The following is a 16,813-nucleotide window of genomic DNA, read 5'->3' on the forward strand; positions in this document are numbered from 1 at the left end:
GAGCCTTCAGCACTCTGCTGAGTTAGCGGCCACCCTTTGGGCCTGAGCCTCTGCCTGCTGCTGTCCGTCTGCCTGCCTGCCTGCCACTCCGCTCTGCTGTCCGCTGCATACAGCTTCCCGTGTTTACAGCGTCTCCCCTCTTCACTCCTCGCTCTGCATCAGAGCCCCCCTCTCCCTCGCTTGCTCTTCTTCTGCCACAACGCTGCTGCGCAGTCATGTGCACACAGTTGGCCTGCTGCTCAGCCCTCACACTCTGTTGCCAGCGATGAGAGAGTGTAGCTGCAGGCTGGATGAGTGTGCTAATGAAACCCTGGCTGTGCATTAGCCACATAGGCTGATGCTCTGAATGTGATGTGACTTGGCAGCCAGTGACTCATACACTGCTCGGGGGACAAAACCCAAATCCACATGGTTTCACTGGATGAAAGCGGTAAACACTACCACACCCACTCCTACTTCTTCTGGGAAGAAGTTCAGACAATCTCAGAAGAAAAGAAAAAAACAAACCCCCGAAGAAGACTTTACATACAAGGGTATTACAGGAATCATTACTTCATCGTCGAAATGACGCTCTACTGCGGTGCATAGCAATACTCTGGTACACCAGGCCAGCATCTTCTCATGAAGGATGATGCGCTGAAGGATGCTTTTTGAGAGTGGTTCGCCATGGAAGATAAGTCAAACGGACTTCCCAGAGGGAGCGGCTGGAGCCTTGACTCTCAGGCCCACCTTGGACAATTCACCCCCAGATTTGCCATCTTTACTGGGATTGGAGGAGGAGGGGGGGGTGAGGCTGCCCTTTTAGCTACTGAATCAAAACGTAACGGCGCTGTGGCTAGCTGAGGGTGCGTGTGGGTGGGTGTCGTGGGCAACTTTTTCAGTCAGCTGTTGTGTTCTGGTCGTTATCGACGACCCGTTACGTCGGGGCTTACCTTCAGAGCGGTTAGGGACGTGTTCCTGCTCTTGCCTCCTCCATGCGAGGAGCCCGAGCTATTGCTACCGGACCTCTCTCTCCCGTCCCCGCCTTGGCCAAGTCTCGCACCGATTCGGTGTTGACCGGCGCCACGCCGTCGTCCATCGTGGCGATTATCTTTTGACATCGACCCAAGTTCAGTGCACCGCTCGGCGTAAACGGAGATTCGGCCGTCAGCGGACAAAGTTGCCTTGTTCGCTGAGTTGATGGAGAAGAAACATGTCGAGACGGATGACAGCGAGGACAACCTAATCCCAAGCAGGAAGTGCCGGCTTGATTCTTGACAGGCGGTACGCTCGACCAATGAGCGCGGTGCGCAGCGGCGACGGAGGCCCCATCTACCCAATCACGCGCATTTGCGATGCGGGGGTCAAAGGGTGGGATACGCCATGGGGCGGGACTCTAACGCTCTACCATGGCAACCATTTAGGTAGGCGGGACGGTGGACTGTTTTTCTTGTGTGCGGCTCCGACAACTTTTCACGGTACCGTAAAATTATCTTCTGTTTCCAGAATAGACTTTCCCCTACCCCCGTTTTTTACACTTTTATCCCGCATTGGGCTCCTTTAGTTGTATCGCTCTCGAACGAGGCAGTCTCTGTTTGTTTTCGTTGGCGTCGTCGGTGTGCCGTAAGTCAGTGTCCCCACGTTCACTGATAAAGGTCCCTTTCCACACTTGAAAGTCCAAACCCAAATGATTAACCATTCTCCCTTTGCCTCAGCTAGTTCAATTTGGAGTTTACGACTTCATTTGCTGTGCTTGTTTGGCCAGTTAGCCGGGCTTAGCAATAGTTAATAGTTTGGTATCGTTTTCTAGTCCCGCAAGGCTGCTTACTGTTCACTCTGTGCTCCCCTGCAGATGGCATCCTCCACAGTGGTGACGTTGGCGTTGCTGGTAATGCAGCTCCCCTTGGGGAAAAGCTCGCACAAGCATCTTAACGAAGGTCATTATGTTGACGAACAGCACAATCCTGAACATGACGTGAATGTTCTGCTTGGAACAAAGGTTGTTAAATGTTTTGTCTGCATCACCTTAATTGTCAGTACTGTGCCACCCCTTGCTCCATCGGTTTCTCCCTGACCCCATCCCTCCTTTGTTCCATGCATTTGTAGAACACGGAGGAGATGAAGAAACTCAGCCCGGCAGAGCAGAAGACAAAAATGATGGAGATCGTAAAGAAAATTGATAAAAACTCTGACAATTTGTTGACTGCAGGTGACATATTTTGCTGTCGTCGTGACCAAAGATGCTTTCACAAAATACAAACATCGGTCAGAGAAAAATTGAATGTGAGTAACTGAGACATCGCTTGCTCAATGCCGTATTGTTCCTTAATATTTTCTATATCTTAATTACAGAGGAGATCACTTTGTGGATCCAGCGCGTCTATAGAAAATATGCTCTAGATGATGCAGAGGAACAGTTCCCTGGCTACGACAAAGACGGAGATGGTGCGGTATCATGGGAAGAATACAACATTGTTGCCCACGAGCAGCTCATTCACTTTGATGACAATGCTGTTCTTGAAGACCCCGAGCAAGAGTCTCTTAGATATGTAAGCGTTCTGTTGCTGTGCCTCCTTGAAATTTACATTTTATAGCAGGCCATGGTCTGTATCATCTATATTATCTTCACTTTGACTGTTATTCCCCTTAGCTCCACTTGAAGGAGAAGAGGCGCTTTGATTACGCTGACGTGGATGGCACACCAGGACTTAATGTGACAGAGTTTCTGGCCTTCACACACCCATCGGAAGTGGATCACATGGCTGTAAGACTGTTTTAACACAACTGTGTGGCTTTTACAAATGTGTGGTTGTTTATTAATACTATTATAATGCTACTGAGTAGCATTCTGCCTGCTTGTGGCTTGTAAACACCTCTTGAAAACTTGGCCCTTCCTTCCTGGCACAACTAGATGCAAAGCCTACGACTCCACACTGCTTTTCATTCCCATCCACCCTTTCAGTGGTCGCCAGTAATGGAAAGCCAACCCTAGATTCACTTTAGTTTCAGAGCAGGCCTTTGCTGCTTAGGGTTTAACCTCGGTATAATTTCATTTTTAAGGTCTTGTGTTCGCCATTATGTATCATTTCAGCTGTAACAAACTGTCACACTCACTGACCACTGCAGTTTCAAATAATCATGCTCTCACAAGTAGTGGTATTGATTGCAGGAGTTGACTGACAGACCCACTGCTAAAATGTTGTCAGCCAGAAATGTCTCAAACTTTCAAAAAACTAGAGTACACACAGAGGGCAGGGTCTCTTTAGACACAGTCACTGACACAGACTTCCAGTGGGCCATAAGTAATGATTGATAAGTTTATGCTACTTTAGCAGGGGAATCCTACTTAGATAAATAGTTCAAAGGCATCTGTACATCAATACATCTATACAATGTGAATGTACTCTTTGCATCTCCTGGATTATAAACGGATGTTCCACCTTTTCCTTAAAGGATTTTGCCATTGAAGATGTTTTGAGTGACTATGACACTGATAAAGATGGGTTCATCAGTCTCAGTGAATTCATTGGAGATGTTCGTAGTCATGGTAAGGCTGGGGGGGTTGATGTTGAAATACACTATCAGAGACAGCTGTAGTTGGGGATTCATACAATATTCCCTCTCCATGCATAACAAACATGTTTTTTTTCTTCTTTGTAATGAGATGGGAGTGCCCCGTCTCAGTGGGAGATTGAAGAAACCGTGCGCTTTAAAGATCTTTACGATCAAGATAAGGACGGCAAGTTGAATCGAGATGAGCAGCTCCGCTGGGTTGCACCAAATAGCTATGGTTCAGCAAGAGAAGAGGTGAGGAGCAATTGCTCTAAAATAATCCATGGTCTTTTGTCTGGTAATTGTTTGTAGTGGAAGTTAGGTGTCAGTAAACACAGCTAACACTTCGATATTTGTTGATTTTGTGTTTGTTTTAAATATCTTGGTCAAAGTTTGATTGGATCACCTCCCTGAATTGTGTGAGTTAGAAAGGCCTGTAAACCAATGATTGCTGCCTAATCCTTTACTTATTATTGCCTTGTCATCAACAGGCTCTTCATCTCATCAAAGAAATGGATCACGATGGTGACGGGCAAATCTCAGTAGCTGAGGTTTTGAGAAATCAAGACACATTCATGAACAGTGAAGTGACGGACTATGGTAGACAGCTGCATGTATCACATGATGAATTGTAACTTCAACTTGTACATGCTGGATGGTTCTTATTCATGTTCATAAAGATTGAATAGTTTATTTGCTGTATTAAATTTTATTTGAAGCTTTTTACGAGTTGCATGTTCCTCAAGTAGACTTAATTTTAGCCCTAAACATTTAAGTATGGAATTGATTAATATATTCAGTTGAATTATTTGACGTTCATATGTTCCGAAGAGGGTCAGGTGGGCTGTGCAGAAGTGCTGACAAACATTTTGGGCCAACTTTCTTGTGATTTAATTCAAACAATCCAGCTGGGTTTTTTTTATCAACCATTTCCGGGTTTGATAAAAGTCCAGAGTGAAACAAGTCTCTGATCGAATTCATTCTCAGCAAATCTGACTCTCTGCTCTGCATCTGTGTTAGAATAACAAATTTGCCCCACCATCATGCCTAGTTTAGGCTACTATGTTTACTAGCTATCAGGTGGCTGATGGGTAAAAACACTTTAGCAAAATGATAGTCAAATGCGATATTTGTGGGGAGGTCCTCACAAGCAAAGGAGGAACTGTCCCCTGCTAAAACATGTCGCTGCGTCCCATTAGATGAGAGAGTGGCATCTGTTCGACACAAAGTCGAGTGATTTCCAACCTGTGACAATCAGTGCAGTTCATTATCAGGATATACACAGCCAACTCGGCGATGTATTTCATTGAAGTTTACTAACTATATATATATTTTTTTCTTTCTTTACACATTATATCAATTTTAGCATATCATGCAACAACAGCTATCTAAATATCCAGCCTGAGTGCCGGTATATTAGTATTGTTCATTATATATCTTCCAGATATGAACACTTTGTCTAAAATATTCGATAAGGGATTATGAGTTGAAATGCATTTGGGCCCCAGGCCCAATTCAAACTGACCTGTCATTCCCTGCTATCCATAGCTGTCAAATCTGAAAAACCCATCAGTGTCGGTGTTAAGTTTATGGAACACATTTTATGATGTTATTGCATGCAAATTAAGATTGCAAACAAAATTTGCATTGCAAAGTTTATTAACTACAAAAAAAAAGATCCATGATCAGAAGTAGAGACCTCTCAAACTCAAATTTACTTTCTTCTTTTGAACAACTGCAATCACATGTTAATATTTATTTTATGTTCTTTACATGCGACTACAACTTGCAGTAACCTTTTCGTTTGACCACCAGTTGGTAATGGAGCGGTGCTTGCATTCATGGGATTTGTGTTTCTGGGTGCTCTGCTGCACTTCTACAAAGTAAGAGGCACAGCATCATAGCATAAGCGCTACAAGTACTTTGTCGTGACAAATGGATTAATAATTTAATCCACCTGAGCGATATATTCAGATGGTTACCTACTTGTTACGACTTGACTAATTAACCTGCATCTATGCCTCAATCCATCCCTGACCTGACCAAAAGAAACAGGCAGAGCCACCGCAGTAACCGGACCATGACGCCCACCTCACCCTGTAACTCTCCACTATAAAGTTTTGTTCAGGGAAGGCACTTGCAAATAGTGGGAGAGCAAACTCAAACCCAGAAATGCAAATACAAATCTGATGAAATGCAGTATCACCTCATGAATTTACTTGACTTCATCACCATCAGGCGGTCAAATGAAAAGCCTGTGAGAGTAACACAGTGAAAGCATGACTATGAGATTGCCTGTGTTTGGATGAAGAAAGCAGATTGAGTTTGGGAGGTTTGCAATTTTGATGGAAGATCTTTTTTTTTCATACTTATTATGAAAAAAAAACGTAGGTCGTCAAATTTTGTTTACCAACATCATTTCTTTGCATTTTAATGAGCTTGGAAGATTCATTCCAGAGTATTGGCTTCAGTACTCTCATTCATATGTTTTATTGAAAATTGGTCTTCATAATATTATATGCAGACATGATTTTGTAGTTTTGTAGAAGACTGGAAAATGCCCATGGACCTTTTTTTTTTTAATTGTAGGTATCTTATCAAAAGCCAAATGACATGACGTGGTTACGTGTGATTCCAGATTGGTTGTGGTTGCTGATGACACATTGCAGCTCTTCCTCGTTCAAGTCAAATCAGTAGTCGATGATGTGTTTTGGGTGCTCATTTCCTGAGTGTCGTGATCTGTTTCACTAGGACCAACTACCAGCTTGCTTAACAGCGGTGCTCCGTAAAGAGAAGTGGACTGTTAAATATGACTTTACAATTCAAAGATGCCTTTTGGGTGAGTTACTGTGGTGTTACTAATTTATTTGCATCCTCTGATGTTTGTGTTCGTCACGATAGCTGAGGCTGCCACAACCTTTGAAAGAACGATTTGCACAGACTACGGTGAACACAGTGTTGCTTGGACGTTTTCATTCAAAAGCAACATTTTTTTCCCAATACCCTCTCTCCATCATTGTCAGTGATACTGTATATATTTTGTAGAAACGGTATTTCCCGGCTCACAATTCGCCAACTGACTTTTTAACCTACTGGTTTTGGTGTGCGTTTTCAAAGCTTTGCCACGTTTCCTTTCAACTTCCTTGCGGTGTCCACTGGGTTGGAACTGTTGTTGCTATGGTAGAGGCCGTCAGGGTGTTACATATCAAATTGTCTCAAGTACAAATGTTTCATTTTTGGGTCGTGGATGAATGAGTCTCCATTTAGATCCGGAGCTTTAACAATTGACACATCTATGTCTTCATAAGGCATTGGTGTAACGTGCACACTGAGAGGTTGAGTGAAGTGGTTTTGCAATATACTTCCCCTCTGTTCTCGATTTCCTGTGTAAGGCTATTCTCACCTCTGTTTGAGCTTTTGATCTTTTTCCTTGCCTCGTAAGAAATCTAATCTACAAATCTCCCGACAGCTTCTGGGTTGATTTGCATGGGAGGGTCCAAACAATAACCCCCTTCAAACCTTTGCAAATGAACCCGCAGTATGTTTGTGTTATTACTTCGACACTTTACCCTGTATGCAGTGGTATCAATTAAAAATTCCAGCCCAAGTAATTTCTTGTTCCATTTATATGTTTGATCAAAATTTAAAATGCCACTCAAAGCCGCCTCACACTTTGGTCACTTGAGTTTCCAGCAGTCATTTTCCTTGTGTGCAGTTACAGAGGTTGCCTCGTTGAGAAAGGCCAAACCACCTACTTGCTGTTGTTTCAGTCAAGGCAGAGTTGCTTGTCAAAGATTCCTTCCAAACTGACACATCCACACTATAAATAAGTCATTTACCTATGAGGGGTGCTGGCATAAAAATACAACTTGCCATGGATGTTACTGATATTATTAACTATGGTTTGATCATTGTCTACAAACTACATTGAGAAGATACTACTACCATGTGGAATACACAAAAGTTAACTTTTTTCCCCCCTCACATTGGGCACGCATGTTAGATACAGATCATACGCATAATCTAGACTCCTGTGCAACTGGATTAAGAACATTTCAGTTTAGTGACCCGCTCAAGGTTATCTTAGCAAGATGAATTGCTCCCGCCGAGAGTGAACCTGAGAACTTGGGATGGTCTCCTTAAAGGCAAGGCTACACTGCCACATGTGTAACGGTGTCACTGTAACTCAAGACAAACAGTCAGGATGTACGCTTGATTTTTTTCACGTACATTTTAATGATGTAAATTCCAGCTCAAACTCGCAGTGTAAATGTAGCATTATGATGGAGCACATGGTCAGTTGGTAAAGGCATGCTACTTTTGGGTTCTAGGGGCTGGATTTTATCAGCAACATAGGGTATGAGACCATAGTCCAAAGACTCAGTGATGGCCGACGGACCTGCAAGGACATGGAAGAACTCTTGAAAATGAGGTTGGTGTCCATTAATCAGTACACAAAGATAACCCTCCGTCAATGTGGTTCAGCTGCATAAATTGTCTTCTATGCAGGGCATCAGCAGAGGAAAAATATGGCAAGGAACTGGTCACAATTGCACGCAAGGCGGGTGGTCTCTATGAGATCAGGTGAGAGTTACATCTGTGTGCATTTGAGCATGAAGCCTGTGTCACACACGCACACAGGAACTTGTGCAGTTTTGATTGCGTCTTTAAATTGCATGGACCGTGATTCAAAGTTTCACCGTGACGGTGCAATAAAATGTTTTTTGACTGCATTCGGTGACCGATAAAATCATTTGTCATTATATTGAATATAGGGTATTCATTAGTTGTTATAGGAGGGCTATTTAAAGCATCCATAGCATGGTTTTAAGCTAGATGCTTATAAATAATGTGTTAGGAGGAAGAGGGTTCAGAGTGCATTTATTTAATTTTATCCAATATTCCCTGTAAAATGTATTGATCTATAAACGATCTATAACCACAACCAGTTAGCCAAATACGGTAACATTTGTTTATTTCCCCTATTTTCCAGCACTCTGACTGGCTATTGTGTGCAGCCAACCATAAAGCGGAATCACATTTCCAGCAATGCGTTGCAGCCAAGTGGCAAATAGGTTGCAAGCAATTTCCCAGAGTGACACACAAAGTAATTCAGGAGCAATTTAAGTGCACACATTGTGTGCTGAAGGGTCACTGTGTTGCACAGGTTTAAGTATGTAGTCTCTGTGTCTGAGCAGGCCTCAAGTGTGGGATTATTCAATTGGGATTACTCAAGAATGCGTGTGCCGTTCTTCAGTCTCCCCTCTAAACGTTGTTCATGTTGTTTTTGCAGCACTTTAAGAGCGTCCTTTGAGGGAGTGAGAACACGTATGTATGAATAATATTTCAGCCTTATTTTTCTCCTCGTGTATTGGTAAAGCTCAGCTTGTTCTTGGTGTGTTTCACTGTTTAGCCTTTTCGCAGGTGTTTCATGCATATCTTCAGGCCATATTTAAGACATCTGTACGAGCGAAAGTCTGTGTTGTTGTTTAGAGATGGAGAACATTGGGAACCTGCATGTCCAGCTCTCTGGGCTGCTGAAAGAGGAGCTGAAGAGGATGGAGCTGTTTAGAGAGCGGCAGAAGGAACAGAGGAAAAGGGTGCGAGCACAAGGTTTCCTTTATTTCAACCAGTGGCAAGTGGCAGAAATTTTAACTTTATCAAGTGAAATGTTTTTCAGGAGGGTTTTAATAATCCCACATGTTCTTTTTCAACCAGATTAATACTTACTGTATTAATCCGGTTTATTATTAATTGCACTTATTGTAAGTCGCTTTGGATAAAAGCGTCGGCTAAATGGCTGTAATGTAACGTATAATAACGAGATTTGGGACACAGTGCGAGGTTGGATAAACGTGTCGTAGACTTCAACATGCTTTTCTTTTTTCTTTTCTTTTTTCAGTGTGAAGTACTCATGGAGAAGGTGCAGAAGACAAAAGTCACTCTGTATAAGAAGACAGTAGAGGTGTGTAGCCCGCAGTCTGCCTTATTTGAACGGCACAAATGGTCCTCAGCATTCAACCACAGTGTTTTATCCTTCCTGTTGGTAGCAAGAACATGTTTATTATTATCACTCATATATTTTCGTAATGTGTGTGTGTGTGTGCTGTTAGTGTGTGTGTGTTAGTTAGCGTAGATAGCGGGACCAAAAACTAAAACACTTATGATCCTAATTCTTTTTGGAGGTGGTAGGTATTGTCCCAGAGAGTACGGGGAAAATCCCAGAAAATTAAAATTATGCATAATTATGCATAAATACGCAAAATATGCATTTTTCTAAAAATGGCTAAAAACCACTTTTCTCGGCATTTCAGAGGATTCTGAGCATTTGGGGGGAGGGAGTTGGAGTGGGGGGGGGGGTTTAGGGGCAGGGGGAAGGCGGTTAGCTGGCAGGATGAAGAAGAGGCAGATTTAGACTTGTGGATAACCAAACCGCTACATTGTAGCGGGGTTCTTCTAGTGTTCTTATATTTTCACTTTCATATAACCTTTACCCTCTGCTAGTCAATGGGACAAAGTCATAGTGGTAGCATTGAGGCGACACGATGGGCTACAATGGCGTACGACACTGGTGCGCCTCGGCGTGTATTCCACCGAAACCTTACCCCTTGCTGCTGAGGATGTGTACGAGGAAGAGGCTTCTGCAAGTTTTTAACAGACAGCCAAGCGTGACCGGGGCAAAAAGCATTACTTTGTCACCTCAGCTCGGTTTACCATAGTTGCGTCCATGTTTTACTTTTAATTGTGCCACTGTTATACAGGTGTCTCAGCAGAGCTGAGGTCACTAAGCCTGGTCCTAACTGCCAAATCGGTCTTTGTTAAAACAAGTTGGGGTTTTTGTTGTATTTTTAGAATGGACTTTACGCCAGTCGTGCACCAACTAAGCCTAGTAGTCGTAACTACATCCGGTCTTGGCGACGCGCGTCCATGCGAACGCGTGCGTTGCTAGGATACCTTCCATTTACGTCAGCTTCCTTCGATCGACTTTTTGCGATTGCTAAGATACATTTATTTTAACGATCTGCTAATTTGTAGCTCACCATTTCTAATTTGTGGCAACTTTATAGAGGATTGTAGAACCTGATAATGTAATAAATTCCCAATAATGTAATAACCCCGATAATGTAATAAAAAAATCTGCTCTTGAGTCCATTGAAAACGCAATAAAACCTGATAATGTAATAACTTCCTGATAATGTAATAAAGTGCATGTCCCAATAATGTAATAAACTTTTTACCAATAATGTAATAATGTGTTACATTAACGGGACGTTATTAGGGTTTAGGGTTAGGGTTAGGGTTTAGGGTTAGCTATGATATATAGTTTATTACATTATCGGGAAATGCACTTTATTACATTATCGGGAAGTTATTACATTATCAGGTTTTATTGCGTTTTCAATGGCCTCAAGTGCATTTTTTTACTATATTATCGGGGATGTATTACATTATCAGGTTCTACAAGGATTAAAAAAGTAAATTTAACGGACATTGAAAAGAAAATTAATGGAGCTGCACAGCCAGGACAAGGAAACGCTGACTGACGAGCTGTCCGACCTAATAACAAATAGGAATTAAGGGAGGCCATAAATGATTGTTTGTGTAAACTACTAATAAGACACGTTAGCCCCTAGCTAACGGGTCTGACCCTTTAGCTGAGCGGTTAGCCATGTCGCCTTGTGGTGCAGTACACCCCCGTATCGAATCCCGCACCGGGCAACAAAATAACCGGTTACAGTGGTTTACACAGACGTTGTGTTTGTTTTCTCACATGCTACGTGTCGTTTCTCTTCCAGTCCAGACGCGTCTATGAGCAGCGTTGCAGGGAGGCGGATGAGGCAGAGCAGTCTGCAGAAAAGCTGAGCAGCACCGCCACAGCCACACCCAAACAGACCGAGAAGGTGATCACAACACAACACCTGTACCCCACCGGCCTGCTTCCTCAACCCTGTGCCACGTTTCAAAGCCATGCCCGTGCTCCGGATTTAACGAGGAAGACATTCAAAATTTACATAATGTGTGCTGATTTAAACAATGTCACTGAAAAGGTTACGGAGAGAAATGTACTGCCTTTAATGCTTTTCACACAATCGTAGGAATAGAGGTGGTGGCGTGCCTTCTTAGTAATGTCTTTTCTTTCCCCTTTTTTTTTTTAGTTGCAAAACAAATCTAAACAGTGCAGAGAGGCTGCAGTAGAAGCCGGTAAGAGGAAGTGAGCTGGTGTGTTTTGCTATTTTTTTGTTTGTTTGTTCTTGCACTGCAAAGGACATATCTGGGCTTGCCTGCACTTCTGATGGACTGAAACATAAAAGAGTTACAAAGGAGAGGAAAAAAAACACTGCCGCAGTATTGCTGCTGTTTTCACCTTAGCAAATGCTGAGGTTTACCAGAAATTGTCATTGGTGGTCATTTTCACTTCCTGTTTTAGTAAAAATAGCTGAAACCAAATTTATCTATACAGGCATGGTTGCTGAAGATCATAAAGACACAGTTTGGGTCACATGTAAAGGGTACAATGAACCTTTAATCCATAACATAGCGTGTGAGACATCTATGCTTGTGGATTTAAGTTAAAAGTAATATTTAATTCCTCTGCAGAAAAGCAGTATTCGTTGAACGTTGAGCAGCTCGACAAGATTCGTCAAGAATGGGAATCCACACATGAGAGCACATGCGAGGTAAAGTGAGACACTATAAACTGCCCGGAGAGTTGAATCACTTCATCTGGACGCAACATTTATTGGGAGAAACATCTTGCTGCACGCTCAATAATCCAGGTAAGAAAATGAAAGGTTGAGTCAGCTGATCTGGATACAACGTTTATTGACAGATACATGTCATCACTCACAGATGAGTGATGAACCTTCTTTGATAGTGGGAGAAAAGTTTAATCGCTCGTCTGAGTGACTTTGTCAGTCTCAACTGACTGCAGGTATCCCCACCCTTATAAACAATACAGTGGCATAACAACCGAAAACAACTACCGGCTACATATGCAAATTACTGTGGCCCATAGGACGGGTCAAGTCAATTTTATTTGTATAGCCCAATATCACAAATTAAAAATTTGCCTCAGGCGGCATTACAGCAACACAACATCCTGTTATTACACCCTCGCACCAGATAAGGAACAGCTCCATTAAAAAAAAAAAAAAAAAAAAACTTTAACGGGGTAAAAATAGGAAGAAACCTTAGGGAGAGCAACAGAGGAGGGATCTCTCCCAAGGCAGACAACATCCAACGGATGTTGTGTTTACACAATTTACAGAATACAACATTTAAAAGGGAATAACAATAATAATGGAATTATAAAATATATGAAGAATATGTTGGTGGGGGGCGACATGGTGGCGCAGTGGTTAGTGCAGTCGCCTCACAGCAAGAAGGTCCTGGGTTTGAGCCCCGGGGTAGTCCAACCTTGGTGGGTCATCCCGGGTCGTCCTCTGTGTGGCGTTTGCATCTTCTCCCCGTGTCTGTGTGGGTTTCCTCCGGGGGCTCCGGTTTCCTCCCACGGTCCAAAGACATGTAAGTCAGGTAAATCGGCCGTACTAAATTGTCCCTAGGAATGAGTGTGTGTGTGTGTGTGTGTGTGTGTGTGTGTGTGTCGGACCTGTGATGGCCTGGCGGCCTGTCCAGGGTGTCTCCCCGCCTGCCACCCAGTAACTGCTGGGATAGGCTGCAGCATCCCTGCGACCCTGAGAGCAGGATAAGCGGTTAAGCTAATGGATGGATGTTGAGGAGGATGCTAAGCAGCGTCCAGACGCCGCCGGAACAGCCCAGGACCCGAGCCACGCAACCAGCATCAGCAACTAGAGTTGGTGGTCACGGCAATTTGCATATGAAACTGATCGTTGGTTTCGGTCATTATGCAACTGTGCTCTTTATAAGGGTGGGGATACCTGCAGTCAGTTGAGACTGACGAAGTCACTTAGATGAGTGATGCATCCAGATGAACTGATTCAACTTTCTGGGATTTCCTTACCTGGGTTATTGAGCCTGCATCAAGACACTATAAACTGCCTTTAAAACCTTGCATGAGACATTTTTGGCAGTTAAATGGGCAACATTTGCAGCAAAACAATAGAAAGGGGAACAAAAAAGAATATATATATATATATATATATATTTCAGTATCCACAGCAAGAATACCTTCCTAATTAATTAAGGACGACCAGAGAAGGAAATTTAATTTTAAACATCAGTATGCACGTACTACTTTAAAGCAGATGGGTATTTCGGTATGTGGCGTCAAACTGTGGAATTCTTTAGAGATGGATCTAAAGGGTTGTATAGATATCTTTCAGTTCAAGAAAATGTATTAGGAAAGAATAACGAGACAATATGGAGTTGTCAGGTAATGGGTATTCAGTTGATGGTGAATTATTGTGTATGGCTTTTTGATTCTTTCTCATTTCTCATGTTGTAAGTATTAGTTGTTGTGTAACTGACTGACAGACCATCTATTCTGTTGTTTATTTAGGTTTGAGTAAGGGGCAGGTAAAATAAGATTTTTCTTCTCCCTGCTCCTCTACAATCATGGAACGTGTAAATTGATTTGTGTTTGATTATAAATTGCTTGTTTCTGCCTGGAGCTGTGCATTGCCATGAGCGGAATAAATAATAATGAAATGAAATAAATTAGCTGCGCTGAGGCAAATGCTTGGACATCATGAGCCACTGTCGATGTCCCTCGTTTCTGATGAGCAGTGCAGTGAATGTGCTGGCCTTTGATGATCTGTGAAGAACATTATCATTTCTCCAATCACGCCGACATCATGGCACAACGGATGTTTGTGTTTCAGGCATTTCAGCAGCAGGAGGAAGACCGCATCGACATCCTAAGGAATGCCCTATGGGTTCACTGCAACCAGTTCTCAATGCAGTGTGTCAAAGACGACGAGGTGGGTCTAACTGGATTACGCCACACCCGCAGAGTGGCTCTGCACAGTTTCTCGAAATATGCATTTGAATTTCACATAAACCGTTCTTTCAGTGTTATGAGGACGTGAGGAAAATGCTGGAAAACTGCGACATCGTTGTAGACAACAACTGCTTTGTAGAGATGAAACGCACAGGCTCAAGTCCTCCAGGTAGACATGTATCCTGCTGCCTCCTTTTTTTCCCCTGATTTGAATATGTTCCGGGTTGGAACTTTCATTGTTATCTTTTCAACTGTGGCTAAACATAGCCGAGAGAATGTTGCATCGCTTTGGAAAGAAGCGATGTAGATAGCCTGGGCTGACACCAGCTGTGTGTGTCGGGCCTTTTTCTCTAATGAGTTTTTTTTTTTAATTGTTTTACTGAATTCAAATTGTTTCTCCCTAGCGGCCATTGAATTCCAGGATTACTACAAGCGAGAGGCCCCATCGGACAGTAATGGCAGTGCTGGTTTTGTGGGTGGAGTCATGAAAAGGTAAGCTCTCCTAGTTTTGTTTTGTTTTTACTTAATTACTGAGTCAAAAAGTTATGATGACAAAATGAGTCATTTTTTCCCCCCAGTTGTGTGCATCTCTTGCAAGAATTCCATTGTTTTGTTAATCATCACTTAGTGACTACCATTCACCCTATGTAGGTTTTCAAATCTGCTGCAGGGGAGCAATTTGAGCAGCTCTAAAACAAGTGAGCCAGTAGCACAACCCAATGGTAAGATGGCAATATTTTTTTTAATTTTTGGGGGGGGGTTCCCCCTCCCCCTTTTCTCCCCAATTGTACCTGGCCAATTACTCCACTCTTCCGAGCTGTCCCGATCACTGCCCCACTCCCTCTGCTGATCCGAGGAGGGCCGCAGACTACCACATTCCTCCTCCGATACATGTGGAGTCGCCAGCCACTTCTTTTCATAAGATGGCAATATTAACAAGACGAAACATGATGCTGCAAACCACTTCCTTCTTTCTGTCAAGGACACGAGCTTAACTTTTATATATTATTGTTGTTGCTGTGAAACCGCTACATAACCAAGCTTGGAGAAATGCTTTCCAGGTGTCACACAAGTCTACCTAATGATTTGTTGAGGTTTACTCGGATGGGATCAGTTGAATCATATCGTCAGTTCAATAAGACGTGAGACGCAAAATTCAGGCATTTTCATGCCAGTGTGAACAAATTCTGAATGCACAAATCCTCTCCTGTGTACTCTGTTTCAGTTGAGACATCAGATGGAGTTTATGCCTCCATTCATGGATTTCATGGGGAGCCAACTCTTCAGCAGAGTGCTGTGGGGTACAAGGCTATATATGACTATGTGGCCCAGGTCAGAGTTGTGGCACTAACATACCACCTCTATAGGAGGATTTTCACATCTTTCACTCAACACGTTGAACATATTAAATCAATTAGCTTTCAAAGAACCAATTCATTGATTCGTCTTATCTTTCTGTCCTTCCTTAGAGCGGGGATGAGCTTTCTGTGTCTGCTGGGGACGTTGTGGTGGTCTTAGACCAGGGTGAAGATGGTTGGTGGACTGTGGGGAGAAACGGTCAATCTGGACTTGTTCCAGGCTCTTACCTTGGCAAAGAATGAGCCTTCTTATCAAGTGTGGGACTAGCACTGCTTTCTTAATGTTGTGCGTAAATGTAATATCCCTCCACATTTCCTTACACTGTAATTTTTAATATGGAGTTTCTTGTAGTATTCACTATGTACTGCATAGTATGTTGAGCAATGGGTTATTTATTGGTTTGGTTTTCAACAACAAATACAGATACAAAATTAAAAAAAAAAAAATTAACCACCTCTCATGGTCACGAAACCAAAGCTTATTTACAATCCCTAGTCTTGAATAGCTATGAATTTACAGTTCCAACTATATGGAGGGTTTTTTTTTCTCAAGTTGGATTGTTTGTATACTCTGTGTTTATTTTAAGTTTTATTAAAAAATACAACCATCTTGAAAAAGTTTTTTTAGCCTGATTTTCTTCTGTGGTTAACTGGTAATATACACCGATCAGCCAAAACATTAAAAACACCTGCCTAATATTGTGAAGGTCCCCCTCGTGCCGCCAAAACACCTCTGACCTGTTGAGACATGGACTCCATAAGACCTCTGAAGGTGTCCTCTGGCATCTGGCACCAAAACGTTAGCAGCAGATCCTTCAAGTCCTGTAAGTTACGAGGTGGGCCCTCCACAGATCGGACTTGTTTTTCCAGCACATCCCACAGATGCTCGATCGGATTGAGAGCTGGGGAATTTGGAGGCCAAGGCAACACCTTGAACTCTGTCATGTTCCTCAAACCATTCCTGAACAATTTTTTGCAGTGTGGCAGGGTGCATTATCCGGCT

The 16,813-nt window shown here is 42.8% G+C and overlaps 3 protein-coding genes across 4 annotated transcripts in view; 2 read left to right on the forward strand and 1 right to left on the reverse strand.

Moving 5' to 3' along the window:
* The window catches only part of scaper (S-phase cyclin A-associated protein in the ER), a 67,520-nt gene extending 66,329 nt beyond the window's left edge, over positions 1-1,191 (reverse strand). Inside the window, exon 1 of the mRNA XM_056281619.1 lies at positions 933-1,191. Coding sequence (XP_056137594.1) covers positions 933-1,100 — 168 coding nt within the window. The 5' untranslated portion in view covers positions 1,101-1,191. The remainder of the gene's footprint in view (positions 1-932) is intronic.
* Positions 1,192-1,370: 179 nt separating this feature from the next.
* On the forward strand, positions 1,371-4,363 carry rcn2 (reticulocalbin 2). The gene is made up of 8 exons (XM_056281520.1): positions 1,371-1,457; positions 1,832-1,978; positions 2,086-2,188; positions 2,332-2,528; positions 2,630-2,743; positions 3,433-3,526; positions 3,644-3,786; positions 4,023-4,363. Exons 2-8 carry the CDS (start codon positions 1,832-1,834, stop codon positions 4,164-4,166), a joined length of 942 nt encoding a protein of 313 aa, XP_056137495.1. The 5' UTR covers positions 1,371-1,457; the 3' UTR covers positions 4,167-4,363.
* Positions 4,025-16,524, forward strand: pstpip1a (proline-serine-threonine phosphatase interacting protein 1a). 2 transcript variants are annotated; one of them, XM_056281518.1, is made up of 16 exons: positions 4,025-4,131; positions 6,283-6,370; positions 7,863-7,963; positions 8,041-8,115; positions 8,825-8,859; positions 9,025-9,131; positions 9,434-9,496; positions 11,328-11,432; positions 11,688-11,733; positions 12,130-12,209; positions 14,334-14,432; positions 14,525-14,621; positions 14,857-14,944; positions 15,104-15,174; positions 15,678-15,784; positions 15,922-16,524. In XM_056281518.1, the coding sequence occupies exons 2-16, from the start codon at positions 6,341-6,343 to the stop codon at positions 16,051-16,053; spliced, it is 1,236 nt and encodes a 411-aa protein (XP_056137493.1). In that variant the 5' UTR covers positions 4,025-4,131; positions 6,283-6,340; the 3' UTR covers positions 16,054-16,524. The 2 variants fall into 2 exon arrangements, with proteins under 2 accessions (XP_056137493.1, XP_056137494.1); XM_056281519.1 differs by lacking the exons at positions 4,025-4,131; positions 6,283-6,370; positions 7,863-7,963; positions 8,041-8,115 and adding an exon at positions 8,574-8,704.
* Positions 16,525-16,813: the final 289 nt, after the last annotated feature.

This window comes from Lampris incognitus, chromosome 6 (genome assembly GCF_029633865.1).
Source record: "Lampris incognitus isolate fLamInc1 chromosome 6, fLamInc1.hap2, whole genome shotgun sequence".
In the NCBI taxonomy this organism is placed as follows: Eukaryota; Metazoa; Chordata; class Actinopteri; order Lampriformes; family Lampridae; genus Lampris; species Lampris incognitus.